This window comes from Phocoena sinus, chromosome 12 (genome assembly GCF_008692025.1).
Source record: "Phocoena sinus isolate mPhoSin1 chromosome 12, mPhoSin1.pri, whole genome shotgun sequence".
Lineage (NCBI taxonomy): Eukaryota > Metazoa > Chordata > Mammalia > Artiodactyla > Phocoenidae > Phocoena > Phocoena sinus.
This window is the reverse complement of record NC_045774.1, coordinates 76721134-76739138: the sequence shown is the minus strand read 5'-3', so window position 1 is coordinate 76739138 and position 18005 is coordinate 76721134. Positions and strand designations below refer to the sequence as shown.

At 35.7% G+C, this 18005-nt stretch overlaps 1 protein-coding gene across 1 annotated transcript in view; it reads left to right on the top strand.

Moving 5' to 3' along the window:
- Positions 1 to 17775, top strand: part of IRAK1BP1 (interleukin 1 receptor associated kinase 1 binding protein 1) — a 36834-nt gene extending 19059 nt beyond the window's left edge. The window contains exons 2-4 of the mRNA XM_032651208.1: positions 1113 to 1178; positions 17039 to 17169; positions 17277 to 17775. Of these exons, the coding sequence (XP_032507099.1) occupies positions 1113 to 1178; positions 17039 to 17169; positions 17277 to 17547 (468 nt within the window). The 3' untranslated portion in view covers positions 17548 to 17775. The remainder of the gene's footprint in view (positions 1 to 1112; positions 1179 to 17038; positions 17170 to 17276) is intronic.
- Positions 17776 to 18005: the final 230 nt, after the last annotated feature.

Genomic DNA, 18005 nt, shown 5'->3' with positions numbered 1-18005 from the left:
TAGTGGCTAGAAGCAGAGCCCTCGCTCTTGACCTCTTTGAAAAACGAATTTTACAGAGACCAAGGTTGTAAAGCAGACACAGAGTTTATTAGAAGCACAGTACGTGTGGTAGAGCACAAAGAAAAGCAGTTTATTTAGGACAGAAGCAAAGCAGAGCTGCACACTCAGAGAAGAGTGTGGGCATCTTCGCTAATAAAGAGCGCTAAAGGCGTGGTTTAAATTGCTTATGTAGGGGCCATCTTCCAGGTCTTTGTTTTCCTCTGGCCAATCATCTTGCTTGTTCCCCATATCCGATCTGACTCAGGGTCCTGACTAATGCGCATGCGCATCTTTTGGCCAAGATGGATTCCAGTGTGAGGGTCTCTAGGAGACTGGCAGAACATATTATGGGTTAGCGCTCCCTCCCTTTTTGATCCCCTAGGAACTTTTCTGTACATGTGAAGTTGAGGAGGTCTCCTTGACCTGAAGAATGAAGACGTGGTCATCTTATCTTTTTACTGCTGCAGAGTTTAGTTCCTCTCTGCTCCTGCTGTTACCTTTTTCCTTGAAATGTCGTCAGGGGCCAGAGTGTGGTAGGGAGACAAGCTCCAATTGCTCAGTCTGACACACTCCAGCTGCTCAGCCTGGGGCCAGTCTACCTCCTACCTCACATGTAGTGTAACCTAATTTTATAAATGTGGAGACTAAATCTCAAAAATGTTGAGTAACTTGCCTAAAGTTGTGTACGATATGTTCAGTAAATTTGTATTATTTGTAAATTAAACATTTTTAAAACTCTAACATTCCTACAACATTCAGAATGCTTTATGTACAAATAATTCTTCATATATATATGTATACACCACCCTAAGTTCATACTTTTTGTACTAGCTAATGTAAAAATTACTACAAGTGTAGTGACAATTATGATGAAATTTCAGCAAATATGTATACGTTTCTGAATTTATTTTATGTTACTTTTAGGAAAGTTTTAAAACACCAGGCAAACCAGTTCTTTCTGCATATTTTGTCATTCTGATTTTAATAAGTTCAGGTTTATGCTTTATGTTTTAGAGTAATTGCATTTAGTAACCAAACATTTAGTAATCATACTCTTGTACTTTCTGTTTCAGTCAGAAAATGTAACTGTGACAAAGGATTTTCAAAGGGTAGAAAATGCTTATCACATGGAAGCAGAGGTATGTACTTATCTTAAATAATTGGAAACAGCACAACTTGTGGAGACAGTTTGCATTTAATTTTATTCTTGAAACTCAGTGTATATGAGAAATGCTTCTCATGGTATTGATAAAAGATCATTTTTCTCAATCATTTTTGGTGTTACATATCTGGGTGAGCTTTTAAAATAAATTTAATGAGATTTAAGAGAAATTGTTTTGAAGTGGAATAAAAATAGCAGAGGAAGGTAGCATTTAATTGCCACATGAATAAATTTTTAGTAATGTTATCATCTAGTGAGCAGGAAGCACTACAAAAGAAAAATTTCTTCTCCTCCAATAAATAGCAAATTAATAGTCATAGAATAAAGGATTGAAAGACTTTTCAACATTCTTTTGTTTCACAATGTAATTTTATTGTTTTGTGTTCAGGTTTATTTAAAAATAAAAACTACTCAACCTTTGCACAAATTAAAAAGAACAAAATATTTTTGTACACTCAATTAATGAAAACATTTAGTTCCTAAAACTGTCGAGCTTTTTACTTATCTTTAAAGATTGTATGATCAGTATTTTATGACACCAGAGTATGTTATATGTACTTGTGGCTAGGTTACAAGACTGCTCTCTCTTCCTGGCTCCAAACATCTTGGGGTACTTTGGGGCAGTCAGGCTGCCTCCTTTGCCCCAGGAAACAAACAGGAATGAGATTAGAATGGAATATTGTTTATCTAATCAGAGAATCTTTGCCATTAGAGGTGTAAAATACCTCAAGAAATCAACTAGTCCAACCTTCAGGCAGATAATAAATTATTTTTTCTAATTTTAAGGGTGTGACCTTAGGCTTAGATAGCTTAGGCTCAGATTTTTCAAAGATCATATTATAAGAATTAGAATGGAAATTAGGATCCTGGCTTCTTACCTCTTGAGACAGTAATTTCCATAACACGCTGTTGTCCCTATACTTAAATAAATTTATAATTTCTTCACTTAAAATTTAACCATCTTATGATATTTTAGGGATCCATTTGGCAAATGTTATTCTGTAGTAGTGGGGACCAAAACATACCTTTCAAAACAGGATGAAGAGTGGTCTGGTAAGATTCCATATTATGGAAGTCAAAGACTGGGAGTTGTTCTAGCATCCTCCAGTAGTTATTACCTGTTTGGACTTCAGGTTGTAGTGAACATAGATGGACTCTGGTTATCTTAGTTAATGGGGTTTGTTGTGAGGGTACACTAGTAAGTACACGAGGAGGAAAAGGAACAGTCCCAGCAAACATTCAGCCAGGCTTCATGGAAAACTGGCCAGTTTTTCAGACTGATTTATTCTAGGGACTGACCCGCCACGTACAGAGTGTGCTTTAGAGCTGCTTATTTTGTTGTAAGACATGGCTAAGTGAGGACTTGGCTAAACTCTACTCCTCGTCCGTTTGCTGTACTTACCTTTTTAATGTCTTGTATTTGAATTTCTTAAGAGAGAATCTGATTATATTTTGTATAGGGCTCCCCAGTAGCCAGAACTCTTATATAGTGTAGTCTAATACATGATTGCCCTTAAGTCAGCATCAGCAGAGACCAGGATGGTAGGGTCATGAGGTATAAAGTATGCCAACCTGTGCATAAAGAACAATGTGTGGCTTTATGGCTATGGCTATAGTGAACACCAAAACCTAATATCTGATGTATACCAATATTCTCGCAGATAGTTAAATATACAGACTAAGATTAGATGGTAGAACATTACTTTTCACATAATATCTGAAATTTTCATCCTGAAAGGCACTTCAGAGATTCTTTTTCTAACCTCCCGCCTACCCTGCTGCTTCAGCTTATTTTGAATATAAGATATTGAAAGTTAGAAATTATCTAAGTGAGTTCTTTAAGGGTGGGTGGGTGTTTGTATATTTGGGGTTGGAGTAAAACCTTGGCTTTGCAATTCTTATATCTCTACTCTTTCCACTTCTCATGTTGTTTTCCTGTTACAATTTCAGTGTTGGAGGGATTTTAAAAACCTGGGATATAGTAGGCATTCAATAAAAGTCTATTAAATAGAAAAAATAGTATAACCAGTTTCCCCCCTCCTTTTCCTTGCATGTTTCCATGTGTCAGGTGTTTTCCATACGTTATCTCATCTAATTTTCTTTTAACTCTTCATCTTTGTTGTGAAATATTTTATACATAGATAGGTATGAATATAAAAGGCCAATTCCATTTTCAGACATCTAATCAATGTACAATTTTCTAACATTAAACCAAGAATTGACTTACTAGTACTTATCCATTTTAATTACGTACCTCTCCAAGGACAAAACAAATATTTCTTCCTAGAAGTATATACTTGAGGTTCAGTATCATATTAATGCTACTTTTTTCTCCTCCAAGTGTAAGGATCCCCAGTTTCTTTGGTCATTTCTTAGATGACAAGCTCTCTCTTTTGTTAACCAATTTCCTCCTAAAGCATCTACAACTATCGTGTCCTAATTGTGATTCCATATTAGAGAAAGATGATTATCTTCCCTATTCTGGAATGTTCATTTCTAATAACACATATACGCCTGAACACCTTGGCACTTGCACCCCATTGTTCCCTTCTGTTGAGCTTACAGTCATAAACAATGATTACAACTAAAACAGTGTCTTTCTCACTTGGGGCTTTTAAATCATATTTCTCCTATCTTATAGTTTGTTATTATCACCCTGTGTTCAGCAAAAACTCTGCTCAAAATTGAAGGCCAACTATAGACTTTTTCAGAAAGCTGAAAGAATTCATTACCTGTAGACTTGCAATACAAGAAATGCTAAATGAAATGGGGTAGGTGGAATGAAATGGTACTAAAAAGGAATAGGAATCTACACAAAGGAATGAAGGGCACTGAAAATGGTAACTACACAGGTAGATATGATATTTTTCTTATATCATCTCTATATCTCTACATCTATATAAAAGATAATTGTTTGAACAAAAATGACAATGACAAACTTTAGGAATTCTAACATACGTCAAAGTAAAACGTACAACAGCAATAGCATGAAGGTCAAGAAGGGAGAAATAGAAGTAGAATATTGTAGGTTTCTTATATATGAAATGGTATATCTCCTGAAGGTAGATTGTGATAAACATGTATATACTATAAACTCTAAAGCAGACACTAAATTAACAACAACAACAAGAGTTATAGCAAAGAAGCCAATGAAGGATATCAAATAGAATAATAAAAATATACTCAATCCCCCCAAAAAAAGGCAGAAAATGGGGAGGGGGAAAATAGAAAATATGAGACAAATAGTATAGCAAGATCAGAGGTTTAAATATAACCATATCAATAATCACATTAAATATAAATACTCTAAATACCTCCATTAGAAGTCTTATATTTCAGATTGTATAAAAACACCTCACCTGTAAGCTGCTTGCAACAAACATACTTTATTTTTTTTTTCTTTTATTAATAGAATTTATTTTTTTATATCTTTATTGGAGTATAATTGCTTTACAGTGGTGTGTTAGTTTCTGCTGTATAACACAGTGAATCAGCTATACATATACATGTATCCCCGTATCTCTTCCCTCTTGCATCTCCCTCCCTCCCACCCTCCCTATCCCACCCCTCTAGGTGGTCACAAAGCACCGAGCTGATCTCCCTGTGCTATGCAGCAATGAAGTGAGAGAGTAGCATTAACACATATGCACTACCAAATGTAAAATGGATGGCTAGTGGGAAGCGGCTACATAGGACAAATGTACTTTAAATATGAGGGCACCAACTGGTTAAAAGTAATGGCAGACTTTCAGTTTCTTAGTCTACGTGTTAGGAGCTTAGAAGTCACCACTGCATCCTAACAAGTAAAAAGCTGAAAGAAAACTGAAAAATCAACAACTCTTCTAGGATCCATAAGAGAGGTGAGCATACAGGGCACACTGCTACCCCCCAAACCGGAGAGACAGACAGGCACACACAGTGAGTCACAGCTTACTAGAGCAGAGACAACAGAAACCACCTTCAGAAACGGTGCCCGGGTAGGAAACTCTGAACTATAATTGACAAATTCCTGGAGGCTCAGTGTGGACAACTCTGAGAATTAAAACTCTAGAGGATCCAGTCATAGAGGGGGACCCACAGTTTTGTGAGATTTACCTCCACGTGCTCGACTAGGTTCTCACTGTGAAGATGGGAAAAAACTTCCCTAGTGTGTCTGGCAGAGGGAGAGGAAAAGGAACCATTTTGAAATATGCCAGAGTACTCTGTTCTTAAGAAAGTCTGTCCTCAGGAGAAACTAGTTAAGCAGACCCTAACCTGCTGGTATATTATCAGAGCCTAACTAACCAGAGGGAAGGGAAATACTGAAATCCAATCCACTCTAGCCATCTTCTTCTACCTAAAGAGGAGGAGAAAACAACAACAACTCAGAAATACTTGTGAAGTTCAGTCTGGAGGCACTGGCTCACTAAAAAACTGAGAATCATAAAACAGTAGAACACTTTCCCTCTCCCTATATCTTACCACCACGTTACTAAAGACTTATTTACAGCAGTTCTTTTTACTCAATATATCATGTCCAGTTATCAAGGAAAAAATTACAAGGCACACCAAAAGGCAAAAAATGCAGTTTGATGAGACAGTGCAAGCATGAGAACTAGAGACGGTAGGGATGTTGGAACTATCAGACTGAGAATTTAAAACAAATATGATTAATGTGCTAAGAGCTCTAATGGATAAGTAGACACCATGCAAGAACAGATGGGCAACATAAGCAGAGAGATTGAAATCCTAAGACCCAGAAAGTAATACTAGAGATCAAAAACACTGTAACAGAAACGAAGAATGCTTCTGATGGGCTTTTTAGTAGACTGGATGCAGTAGAGGAAAGAATCTCTAGGCTTGAAGGTATCTCAATAGAAAGCTCAAAAACTGAAAAGCAAAGAGAACAAAAACTGGGGGGAAAAAAACCCCCAGAATATCCAAGGACTATGGGACAACTACAGAAGGTATAACATACACATAATGAGAGTACCAGAAAGAGAAGAGAGAAAGGAACAGAAGAAATATTTGAAGCAATAATGACAGAGAATTTCCCCAGTAAATGCCCAGAAAGACCCCTACTGGTGAGCATATTATTTTCAAACTACAAAAAATCAGAGATAAAGAAGAAAACGTGAAAGAAGCCAGAGGTAAAAACACTTTACCTATAGAGGAAGAAAAACAAGAATTATATCTGACTTTTCCTCTGAAACCATACAAGAAAAGAGAGAGTGGAGTTTAAACACTTAAAGTGTTGAGAGAAAAAAAAAACCCAACCTAGAGTTCTCTACACAGTATCCTTCAAAATTGAAGGAGAAATAAAGACTTTCTCAGACAAAAATTGAGGGAATTTGACTAAGACTGTTTTTTCGGGGGGTGGGGGTGTTTTTGGTTTTTGTTTTCTGGCCACACCATGCAATTTGCAGGATCTTTCCCAACCAGGGATTGAACCAAGGCCACTGCAGTGAAAGCCCGGACTCCTAACCACTAGGCCAGCAGGGAAATCCAAAAATTGAGGGAATTTGTTACCATTAGGGCTGCCTTGCAACAACTGTTAGAAGAAGTTCTTTGGAAAGAAGGAAAATAATATAGATCAGAAACCTGGATCTATGTAAAGAAAAGAAGAACATCAAAAAAGGAGTAAGTGAAGGTAAAATACTTTTATTTTTCTTATTCTTTTTCTTAACTTATATTATAGTTGATTAACAATGTTGCATTAGTTTCAGGTGTACAGCAAAGTGATTCAGTTATACATATACATGTATCTCTTCTTTTTCAAATTCTTTTCCCATTTAGGTTGTTACATAATATGGAGCAGAGTTCCCTGTGTTATAGATATTTTTCTTATTCTTAATCAATCTAGTGAATACCAGTTTGTTTAAAGTAATAGCAACAATATATTCAATTTTGTATGCTTATGCATGTTTCTTATATATATACTTGTGTATGCTGATATATAAGTGAAATGAATGACTGTAATGATACAAGAGATGGGATGGAGGAATTAGGATTATTTTGTTATTGTAAGGTGCTCACACAACCCATAAAGTGGTATAGTGTTATTTAAAAGTGGACTTGGATTAGCTGTAAATATGTATTGCATACTTTAGAGAAACCACTAAAAAAGCTTAAAAATATATAACTGATATGCTAAGAAAGGAGAAAAAAGGGAACCATGAAATGCTCAGTTAAAATCACAAGGGCTTCCCTGGTGGCACAGTGGTTAAGAATCCACTTGCCAGTGCAGGGGAAATGGGTTCGAGCCCTGATCCAGGAAGATCCCACATGCCGCAGAGCAACTAAGCCTGTGTGCCACAGCTACTGAGCCTGCGCTCTAGAGCCCACGAGCCACGTCTACTGAGCCCGTGTGCCATAATTACTGAAACCCGTGCACCTAGAGCCTGTGCTCTGCAACAAGAGAAGCCACCGCAACGAGAAGCCCGTGCACTGCAACAAAGAGTAGTCCCCGCTTGCAGCAACTAGAGAAAGCCCACACACAGCAACGAAGACCCAACACAGCCAAAATAAATAAATAAATGAAAAATTTTTTTAAATCACAAAAGGCAGAAGACAGAACTTAGAAAAAGGAACAAGGGCAACCAATAAACAGTAAAGAATAGGGTGGATATTAATCCAACTATATCAGTAATGCTTTGAACATCAGTGGTCTAAACGCAGCAATTAAAAGACAGAGATTGTCAAAGTGCATCAAAAAACACTACCCAACTATATGTTATCTATGAGAAAGCCATTTTAAATATAAAGACATATATAGATTAAAAGTAAATCCATGGAGAAAAATTAATCATGCTAACACTAATCAAAAGAAAGCAAGAATCACTATTGTAATTTCAGACACAACAGACTTCATAACAAGGAGTTATCAGGGATACAGAAGGGCATTAGGTAATGATACAGGGGCAATTTTCCCAGAGCCATAACAATCCCTGGGGACTTCTCTGGCAGTCCTGTGGTTAAGACTCTGCACTTCCAGTGCAGGGAGCATGGGTTCGATCCCTGGTTGGGGAACTAAGATCCCACATGCTGCGTGGTGGCACAGCCAAAAAAAAAAAAAAAACTCCTTAACGTGCATTCCCCAACTACATGAGGCAAAAACTAATAGAACTGCTAGGAGAAATAGATGAGTCCACTATCATAGTTGGAGTCTCCAACTCCCTTTATCAAGAAGGGACAGATTCAGCAGGCATAAATCAGTAAGGGCCTAGTTGAACTTAACAGTACCATGAATTCACTGGATAGAATGGACATCTATAAATTACTTCCTCCAGAAACAGTATTCTTCTTCTCAAGCTCTCATGGAGCATTCACCAAGATAGAACACATTTGGAGTTTGGGTCTTTTGAGCACAATCCACCCATTCTCATTGCTTGGCCCTGCAGTAAACCTTTACTTCCCCCCACCACCGCCAAAAAATACATTTTAGGCCAAAACTTATACCTTAACAAATTTAAAAGGATAGATCATATAATGTCTGCTCTCTGACCACAGTGGCATTAACCTAGAAATCAATAACAGAAACATAATTGGAAAAATCCCAAAATACGTGGAGATTAAACAACACACTTCTAAATAACATGGGTCAATGAAGAAATCTCAAGAGAAATTTTAAAATATTTAGAACTAAATGAAAATGAAAATACAGTTTATCAAAATGTGTGAGATACAGTGAAAGCAGCTTAGAGAGAAATTTTAGCATTGAATGCATATAGTAAAAAGAAGAAAAATCTAAAATAAATAATGTTTCCACCTTAGGAAACTAGAAAAAGAAGAGCAAATTAAGTCCAAAGTAAGCAGAAGAAAAATAATAAGAATTAGAGCAGAAATCAGTGAAATTGAAAACAGGAAATCAATAGAGAAAATTAGTGAAACCAAAAGCTAGTTCTCTGAAAATATCAATAAGATTGATAAGCTTCTGGCCAAACTAAAGGGGGAAAAAAAAGAGAAGGAACACATTACTAATATCAGAACTGAAAAAGGAGACATCACCACAAATCCTATGGAAATGCATTACAAGATAAGAAAACTACAGACCAATCTCTCATGAATATAGAGGCAAAAATATTCAACAAAATATTTCCTACATACCAGCAACAAACAAGTAGAATTTGAAATTAAAAACAATTTTCCATAGCACCCCAAAACATGAAATACTTGGGTGTATATCTAACAACATATATGTACAAGATTTATATGAGGAAAACTTTGACACTCTGATGAATTAGATCAAAGAAGAGCCAAATAAATGGAGAGATATTCCATGTTCATGGATAGAAAGACTCAATATGGTCAGGATGTCAGTTCTTCTGAACTAGATCTATAGATTTGATGCAGTCTCAACCAAACTCCCAGTAAGTTATTTTGGGGATATAGAAAAAAAAAATGATTCAAGTTTATATGGAGATGCAAAAGAACCAGAATAGCCAATACAGTATTGAAGGAGAAGAACAAAGTTGGAGAAATGACATTCCCTGACTTCAAGGCTTACTAAAAGGCTTCAAAAATCAAGATAGTGTAGTAGTGTTTGAAGAACAGACAAACAGATCAATGGAACAGAATAGAGAGCCAAGAAATAGACTCCTGTATAATCAACTGATTTTTGAGAAAGAAGCAAAGGCAGTACAGTGGGGCACAATCAACTTTTCAACAATTGGTGCTGGAACAACAAGACATCCACATACAAAAAAAAAGTATTTAGATACAGACCTTGCACCCTTCAAAAAATTAACTCAGAATGTATCATAGACCTAAAGGTAAAACACAAAACTATAAACGTATGAGAAAACCTAGATGGCCTTGAGTATCACACTGACTTTGTAGATACAACACCAAAGGCATTGATCCATGAAAGAAATAATTGGTAAGCTGGACTTCATTACAGTTAAAAACTTCTGCTCTGTGAAAGACAATGTCAGGAGAATAATAAGAAAAGTCACAGACCCAGAGAAAATATTTGCAAAACACACTTATTTTAAAGGACTGCTATCCAAAATACACAAAGAACTCTTAACCTCAACAGTAAGAAAAAAAAAAATTAAAAATAAACCAAAGACCTTAACAGATGCCTCACTAAAAAAGATATATAGATGGTAAATAAGCATATGAAAAGCTGATACACATCATATGTTATTAGGCAGATGCAAATTAAAACAAAAATGAAGTGTCGCTGCACAGTTATTAGAATGGCCAAAATCTGGAATGCTGACAACACCAAATGCTGACGAGGTTGTGGAACAAGAGGAGCTCTCACTCATTCCTGGTGGGAATGCAAAATGGTGCAGTCATTTTGGGAGACAAAGTTTCCTATAAAACTAAACATATTCCTACCACATGATGCAGCAATCATGCTCCTTAGTATGTACCCAAAGGAGGTGAAAATGTATGCTCACATAGAAACGTGCACGTGGATATTTATAGCAGCTTTATTCATAATCGCAAAATTTGGAAGCAACAAAGATGTCCTTCATTAGGCGAATGGATACATAAACTGGTACATCCAGAAAATGGAATATTATTCATCACTAAAAAGAAATAAGCTCTCAAGCCATGAAAATAGGTATGAACCTTAAATGCCTATTACTAAGACAATCAGAAAAGGCTACAAACTGTATGACTCCAACTATATGACATTCTGGGAGAAGAAAAACTATGGAGACAGTAAAAGGATCAATGGTTGCCAGCAGTTAGGGGGAGGGTGGGATGAATAGGGGGTGCACAGAGGAATTTTAGGGCAGTGAGAGTATTCTGTATGAAACTATAATGATAGATGCATGGCAGCATACATTTGTACAAACCCAGTGAATATAAAACACCAAGAATGAACTCTTATGTAAACTATGGACTTCTGGTCATTATGCTGTGTCAGTGTATTGGGTTGGCCAAAGGTGTTATGGAAAAACCTGAAAGAACTTTTTGGTCAACCCAGTAGGTACACATATTGTAACAAATGTACCAGTCTGGTGGGGAATGTTGATTGTGGTGAGGGGGGACTATGTGTGTGGGGGGTAGAAGGGTATATATGGAAAACCTCTGTTCCTTCCTGTCAATTTTGCTGTGTGCCTGAAACTTCTCTAAAAAAATAAAGTTTTAGAAAAACAGATCAATGTGTTATTTAAGGCCTGTGTTTCCTTATTCATTTTCAGCCTAGATTATCTGTCCATTGATGTTAGTGGGATTTTAAAGTCCCCTACAATTATTGTGTTACCATTGATTTCTCCTTTTATGTCTGTTAGTATTTGCCTTATATATATAGGTACTCCTATGTTGAGTGCATATATATTTACAATTGTTATATCTTCTCCAACACATTAGTCTAAATGGACGTAATTGATATATACCGAGCATTCCAGTAGAAAGCAACAAAATACACATTCTTTTCAAGTGCACATGGTTCCATGTGCACATTCTCCAGGATAAATCACATGCTAGGCCACAAAACAAGTCTCAGTAAATTTAAGAAAATTGAAATTGTATCAGGCATCTTTTCTGACCACAATGGTATATGACTAGAAATCAACTATTTAGAAAAACTGCAAAAAAACACAAACGTGGAGGCTAAACAGTATGCTACTAAACAAGCAGTGGATCACCGAAGAAATCAAAGAGGAAGTCAAAATATACCTAGAGACAAATGAAAATGAAAACATGACAATCCAAAACTTATGGGACACAGCAAAAGCAGTTCTAAGAGGGAAGTTTACAGCAATACAAGCTTACCTCAGTAAACAAGAAAACTCTCAAGTAAACAACCTAACCTTACATCTAAAGTAAAAGAACTAACAAAACCCAAAGTTAGTAGAAGGAAAGAAATCATAAAGATCAGAGCAGGAATAAATGAAATAGAAATGAAGAAAACAATAGAAAAGATCAATGAAACTAAAAGCTGATTCTTTGAAAAAATAAACAAAATGGATAAACCTTTAGCCACACTCATCAAGAAAAGAAAGGAGAGGGCCCAAATCAAAATCAGAAATGAAAAAGAAGTTACAACTGATACCACAGAAATACAAAGGATCATAAGAGACTACTGTGAACAACTATATGCCAATAAAATGGACAACCTAGAAGAAATGGACAAATTCTTAGAAAGGCACAATCTCCTAAGACTGAACCAGGAAGAAATAGAAAATATAAACAGACCAATTACAGTAACGGGCTTGAATCAGTAATTTTAAAACTCACAACAAACAAAAGTCCAGGACCAGGTGGCTTCACAGGTGAATTCTACCAAACATTTAGAGAAGAGTTAACACCTGTCCTCTGAAACTATTCCAAAAAATTGCAGAGGAGTGAACACTTCGGAACTCATTCTGTGAGGCTAGCATCACTCTGATACCAAAACCAGACAAAGATATCACACACAAAAAAAGAAAATTACAGGCCAATATCACTAATTAACATAAATTCAAAAATCCCCAACAAAATATTAGCAAACCGAATCCAACAGTACATCAAAAAGATCATATACCATGATCAAGTGGAATTTATCCCAGGGATGCAAGGATTTTTCAATATCTGCAAATCAATCCATGTGACACACCACATTAACAAATTGGAGAATAAAACCCACATAATCATCTCAATAGGTGCAGGAAAAGCTATTGATAAAATTCAACATCCATTTATATTAAAAACCCTCCAGAAAGCAGGCATAGAGGAAACATACCTCAACATGATAAAGGCCATATATGACAAACCCACCACTAACATCATTCTCAACAGTGAGAAGCTGAAAACATTTCCTCTAAGATCAGGAGTAAGACAAGGACGTCCACTCTTGTCACTTTTATTCAACATAGTTTTGGAAGCCCTAGCCACAGCAATCAGAGAAGATAAAGAAATAAAAGGAATCCATGTTGGAAAGGAGGAAGTAAAACTGTCACTGTTTGCAGATGACATGATACTATACATAGAAAATCCTAAAGATGCCATCAGAAAACTACTAGAGTTCATCAATTAATTTAGTAAAGTTACAGGATACAAAATTAATACACAGAAATCTGTTGCATTTCTATACACTAACAATGACATATCAGAAAGGGGAATTAAGGAAACAGTCCTATTTACCATCTCATCAAAAAGAATAAAATACCTAGGAATAAATCTACCTAAGGAGGAAAAACACCTATACTCTGAAAACCATACGACAGTGATGAAACAAATTGAAGACAACACAAACAGATGGAAAGATATACCATGTTCTTGAATTGGAAGAATCAATATTGTGAAAATGACTGTACTACCCAAGGCAATCTACAGATTCAATGCAATCCCTATCAAGATACCAGTGGCGTTTTTCACAGAACTAGAACAAATAATTTTAAAATTTGTATGGAAACACAGAAGATCCCTAATAGCCAAAACAATCTTGAGAATGAGGAACAGAGCTGGAGGAATCATGCTCCCTGACTTCAGACTATACTACAAAGCTACAGTAATCAAAATAGTATGGCTCTGGCACAAAAACAGACACATCCATGAAACAGGATAGACAGCCCAGAAATAAATCCTGCACTTATAGTCAATTAACCTACAACAAAGGAGGCAAAAATATACAGTGGAAAAAAGACAGTCTCTTCAATAAGTGGTGCTGGGAAAACTGGCAGCTACCTATAAAAGAATGAAATTAGAACATTCTCTAACACCATGTATAAAAATAAACTCAAAATTGATTAAAGACCTAAATGTAGGACTGGATAGCATAAAACTCCTAGAGGAAAACATAGGCAGAAAACTCTTTGACATAAATCACAGCAATATTTTTTGATCCGTCTCCTAAAGTAAAGGAAATAAAGGTAAAAATAAACAAATGAGACCAAATTAAACTTAAAAGCTTTTGCACAGCAAAGGTAACCATTGACAAAATGAAAAGACAACCTACTGAATGGGAGAAAATATTTGCAAATGATAAAACTACCATATGACCTAGCAGTTCCACTCCTGGGTATATATCTGGAAAAAACAAAAACACTAATTCAAAAAGATACATGCATCCCAGTGTTCATCCAGCATTATTTGTAACTGCCAAGATATGGAAGCAACCTAAGTGTCCATCAACAGATGAGTGAATAAAGAAGCTATGGTGTATATGTTTGTGTGTGTGTGTGTGTGTGTGTGTGTGTGTGTGTGTGTGTGTGTGTACAATGGAATACTACTGAGCCATAAAAAAGAATGAAATTTTGCCATTTGCAGCAACATGGATGGACTTGGAGGGCATTATGCTAAGTGAAATAAGTCAGACAAAGAAAGACAAATACTGTATATCACTTACATGTGAAGTCTAAAAAATATTAAAAGCTAGTGAATAAAACAAAAAAGAAGCAGACTCACAGATATAGAGAACAAACTAATGGTTAGCAGTGTTGGGGGGCAGAGGCAATATAGGAGTGGGAGAGTGGAAGGTACAGACTATTGGGTATAAGATAGGCTCAAGGACATAGAGTTACAACACAAGGAATAGAGCCAATATTTTGTAGTAACTGTAAATGGAAAGTAACCTTTTAAATTGTCCAAAAAATAAAAAATTAAATTAAAAAAATTAAGTGCAACTATTTAAAAAAAACAGATCAGTGGCTTTCAGGGGCTGGGATGTGGGGAGCACAGGGGAATTTGAGGAAGTTGATGGGACTGATCATAATGGTAGCTACATGAGTAAATGCATCTGTCAAAATTCATAGAACGTATACTGAAAGGAGTGTATTTTGCTCTCTATAAGTTATGCCTTAATAAACCTGCCTTTAAAAAAAACCAGGGCTTCCCTGGTGGCGCAGTGGTTGAGAGTCTGCCTGCCAATGCAGGGGACACGGGGTCGTGCCCTGGTCCGGGAAGATCCCACATGCCGCGGAGCGGCTGGGCCCGTGAGCCATGGCCGCTGGGCCTGCGCATCCAGAGCCTGTGCTCCGCAACGGGAGAGGCCACAACAGTGAGAGGCCCGCGTACCGCAAAAAAAAAAAAAAAATCGAAGGGGTGCATAAAGATATACCATGCTAACAATAACCAAAAGAAAGTTGTAGTGGCTATGATAATATCAGACAGAGTAGATTTCAAAGCAAAGAGTATTACCCAGATAAAGATGATTTTATAATGATAAATGGGTCAATCAAGAATATAACAGTCTTAAACACTTATACATTTAATATTAAAGCTTCAAAATACTTAAGGCAAAAATGATAGAACTGAAATATTTGAAATTTAAATAACATACTTCTCAATAACCCATGGGTCAAAGGAGAAGTTAAAAGAGAAATTAAAAAGTGCATACATTTAAGGGAGAATTTATGCCAATTCTGTACAAACTTTTCCAGAAAATGAAGAAGCTGGAATACTTTCCAACTCATTATTTGGAACCAGAAGATAACAAAACCGGTGGGGGAGGGGGGAAGGGCAGGGAGACATTACAAGCAAAGAAAACTACAGACCAGTGTCCATCATAAACTTATGTGCAGAAATTATAAACAAAACTTTAGCAAATCAAATCCAGTGATATATAAAAAGGATAATATATAATGACCAAGTATGGTTCATCCCTGGAATAAAAGGTTGGTTCAACATTCAAAAACTGGTCAATCTAGTTTATCATATTAACAAGAAAGAAACATATGATGATCTCAGTAGATGAAGAAAAACATTTAACAAAGTCCAACATCCATTCCTAATAAAAATTCTCAGCAAACTAGAAATAGTAGGAAACTTCCTCAAAATGATGAAGGGAACCTATGAAAAATCTACAGTTACCATCATATTTATTGATGAAACACGGATTGCTTTGTGCCTAAGATCAGGAACAAGACAAACGTATCTACTCTCACAACTTCTATCCCACATTGTACTTGAAGTTCTAGCCAGTGCACTGAGGCATGAAAAAGAAATAAAAGGCATCCATACTGGAAAGTAAGAAGTAAACTGTCTTTATTCATGGACAGCATGACCATCAATGTAGAAAATCTAATGGTAATAAACATCAGAAATATAAAATACCTAGGGATAAATCTGATCTTTTAACCGTGTATGCTGAAAACTACAAAATATTGCTAAGAGAAATTAAAGAAGACCTAAATAAATGAAGAAACATACCTTGTTCCTGATTTGGAAGACTCAGTATCATTAAGGTATCAGGTCTTCCTTAATCTATATTTAGAGTCATTGCAATCCCACTCAAAATCCCAGTCAGCTTTAAAAAAAAAAAAAAGAAAGAAATTGACAAACTGATTATAAAAGACATTATTCACTTAGTATTGAAACCAGATAGAACATCAGTCTTCCCTGGATAACATTTATGATTAAAGGCAGCTGTTCTTCAGTGTATAAGGTGACTCAGGAGGTTACCTCATCCCTCTTTTTCTCTTTGCTGCTTCCACATATTTAAAGGCAGAGGACATAGTGAAATAGATGAACTTCTGCATATAGATCTGAAAATAACTTTTGGAAGAAGAAACATACCTCAAATGACAGCAGTGAAGTATGAAGTAATTACCGCTAATCAGGAAGCTAACTAATGGCATCGATGACTAAAGAGTCATGAAACATTTATCAGGGTTAGAATTTATCTGAATAATAAAGTTGAAGGGGAAACCCTCCAGTTCTCATAAAAAGTCTCTGACTGATTTAAAATGAAGTTTTAAATGTTCAAGTCAACATTAGATAAATTACAAAATTAATAAGCAAAAATAAATTTAATAACAAAATTTAGTTATAAGTACCAAGTAGGTCTTTCATATCTGTTACATACTATAAAATGACCTCATTGTAACCTGGCTTTACTTTTTTTAACTCACATTCAGAGAAAGATTTGAAATAAAGCATCAGACATGAAAATAATTTCAATTGTCATTTCATTTATAGGTCTGCATTACATTTACTGAATTCGGAAAAATGCAAAATATTTGTAACTTTCTTGTTGAAAAGCTAGATAGCTCTGTTGTCATCAGCCAACCCCAGTTCTATCATACTCCAGGTTCTATTGAGAATCTTCGGTAAGTTAAGCACATCTTTAAATTAATTATCAGCCAATTAAACAAAACTATTCAGTGCTGCGGTTTGTTGACTGTCGTATTAATAATCTCTGCATTTAATTCCTAAGACGGCAAGCCTGTGTCGTTGCTGTAGAAAATGCATGGCGCAAAGCTCAAGAAGTCTGTAATCTTGTTGGCCAAACTCTAGGAAAACCTTTATTAATCAAAGAAGAAGAAATGAAAGAATGGGAAGGCCAAATAGATGATCACCAGTCATCCAGACTCTCAGGTTCGTTAACTGTACAACAAAAAATCAAAAGTGCAACAATACATGCTGCTTCCAAAGTATTTATAACTTTTGAAGTAAAGGGGAGAGAGAAGAAAAAAAAACATATCTGAAATTCTGACCAAAATATATTGTGTTTGTATCTTTTTGTCTATTTTTATACTTTTTATAATGTTTGCTTTTGTCCTGAATATATGTATATTATGTAGTATATAAAGTGTTTCTCCCCCAAGCCTGTCAATCCTTGAATATAGTTCCACAGAATACTTATGTTTACTTTCTGTTTTTGAAAACTTACTATGGGAAGTACTCTTTGGGAATAAATGTGTTATATGTGCACACTTGCATAGTGACAGTTCATATAAGTGTATGTGTAAATAATTTTATATTCCTACTACAGGACAAAGTATTGACACAGTTATTAACATGATTCTTAACATTCATAGAAAGAATGATGAGCAATACATAACTTTTGATAAAAGGGTAATGAGATATACTAAGAAAATATTTTGATGACAGAAATAAAAGATAATATATGGACCAGACTCTCTTCACTAGGGCTCCTTTGATT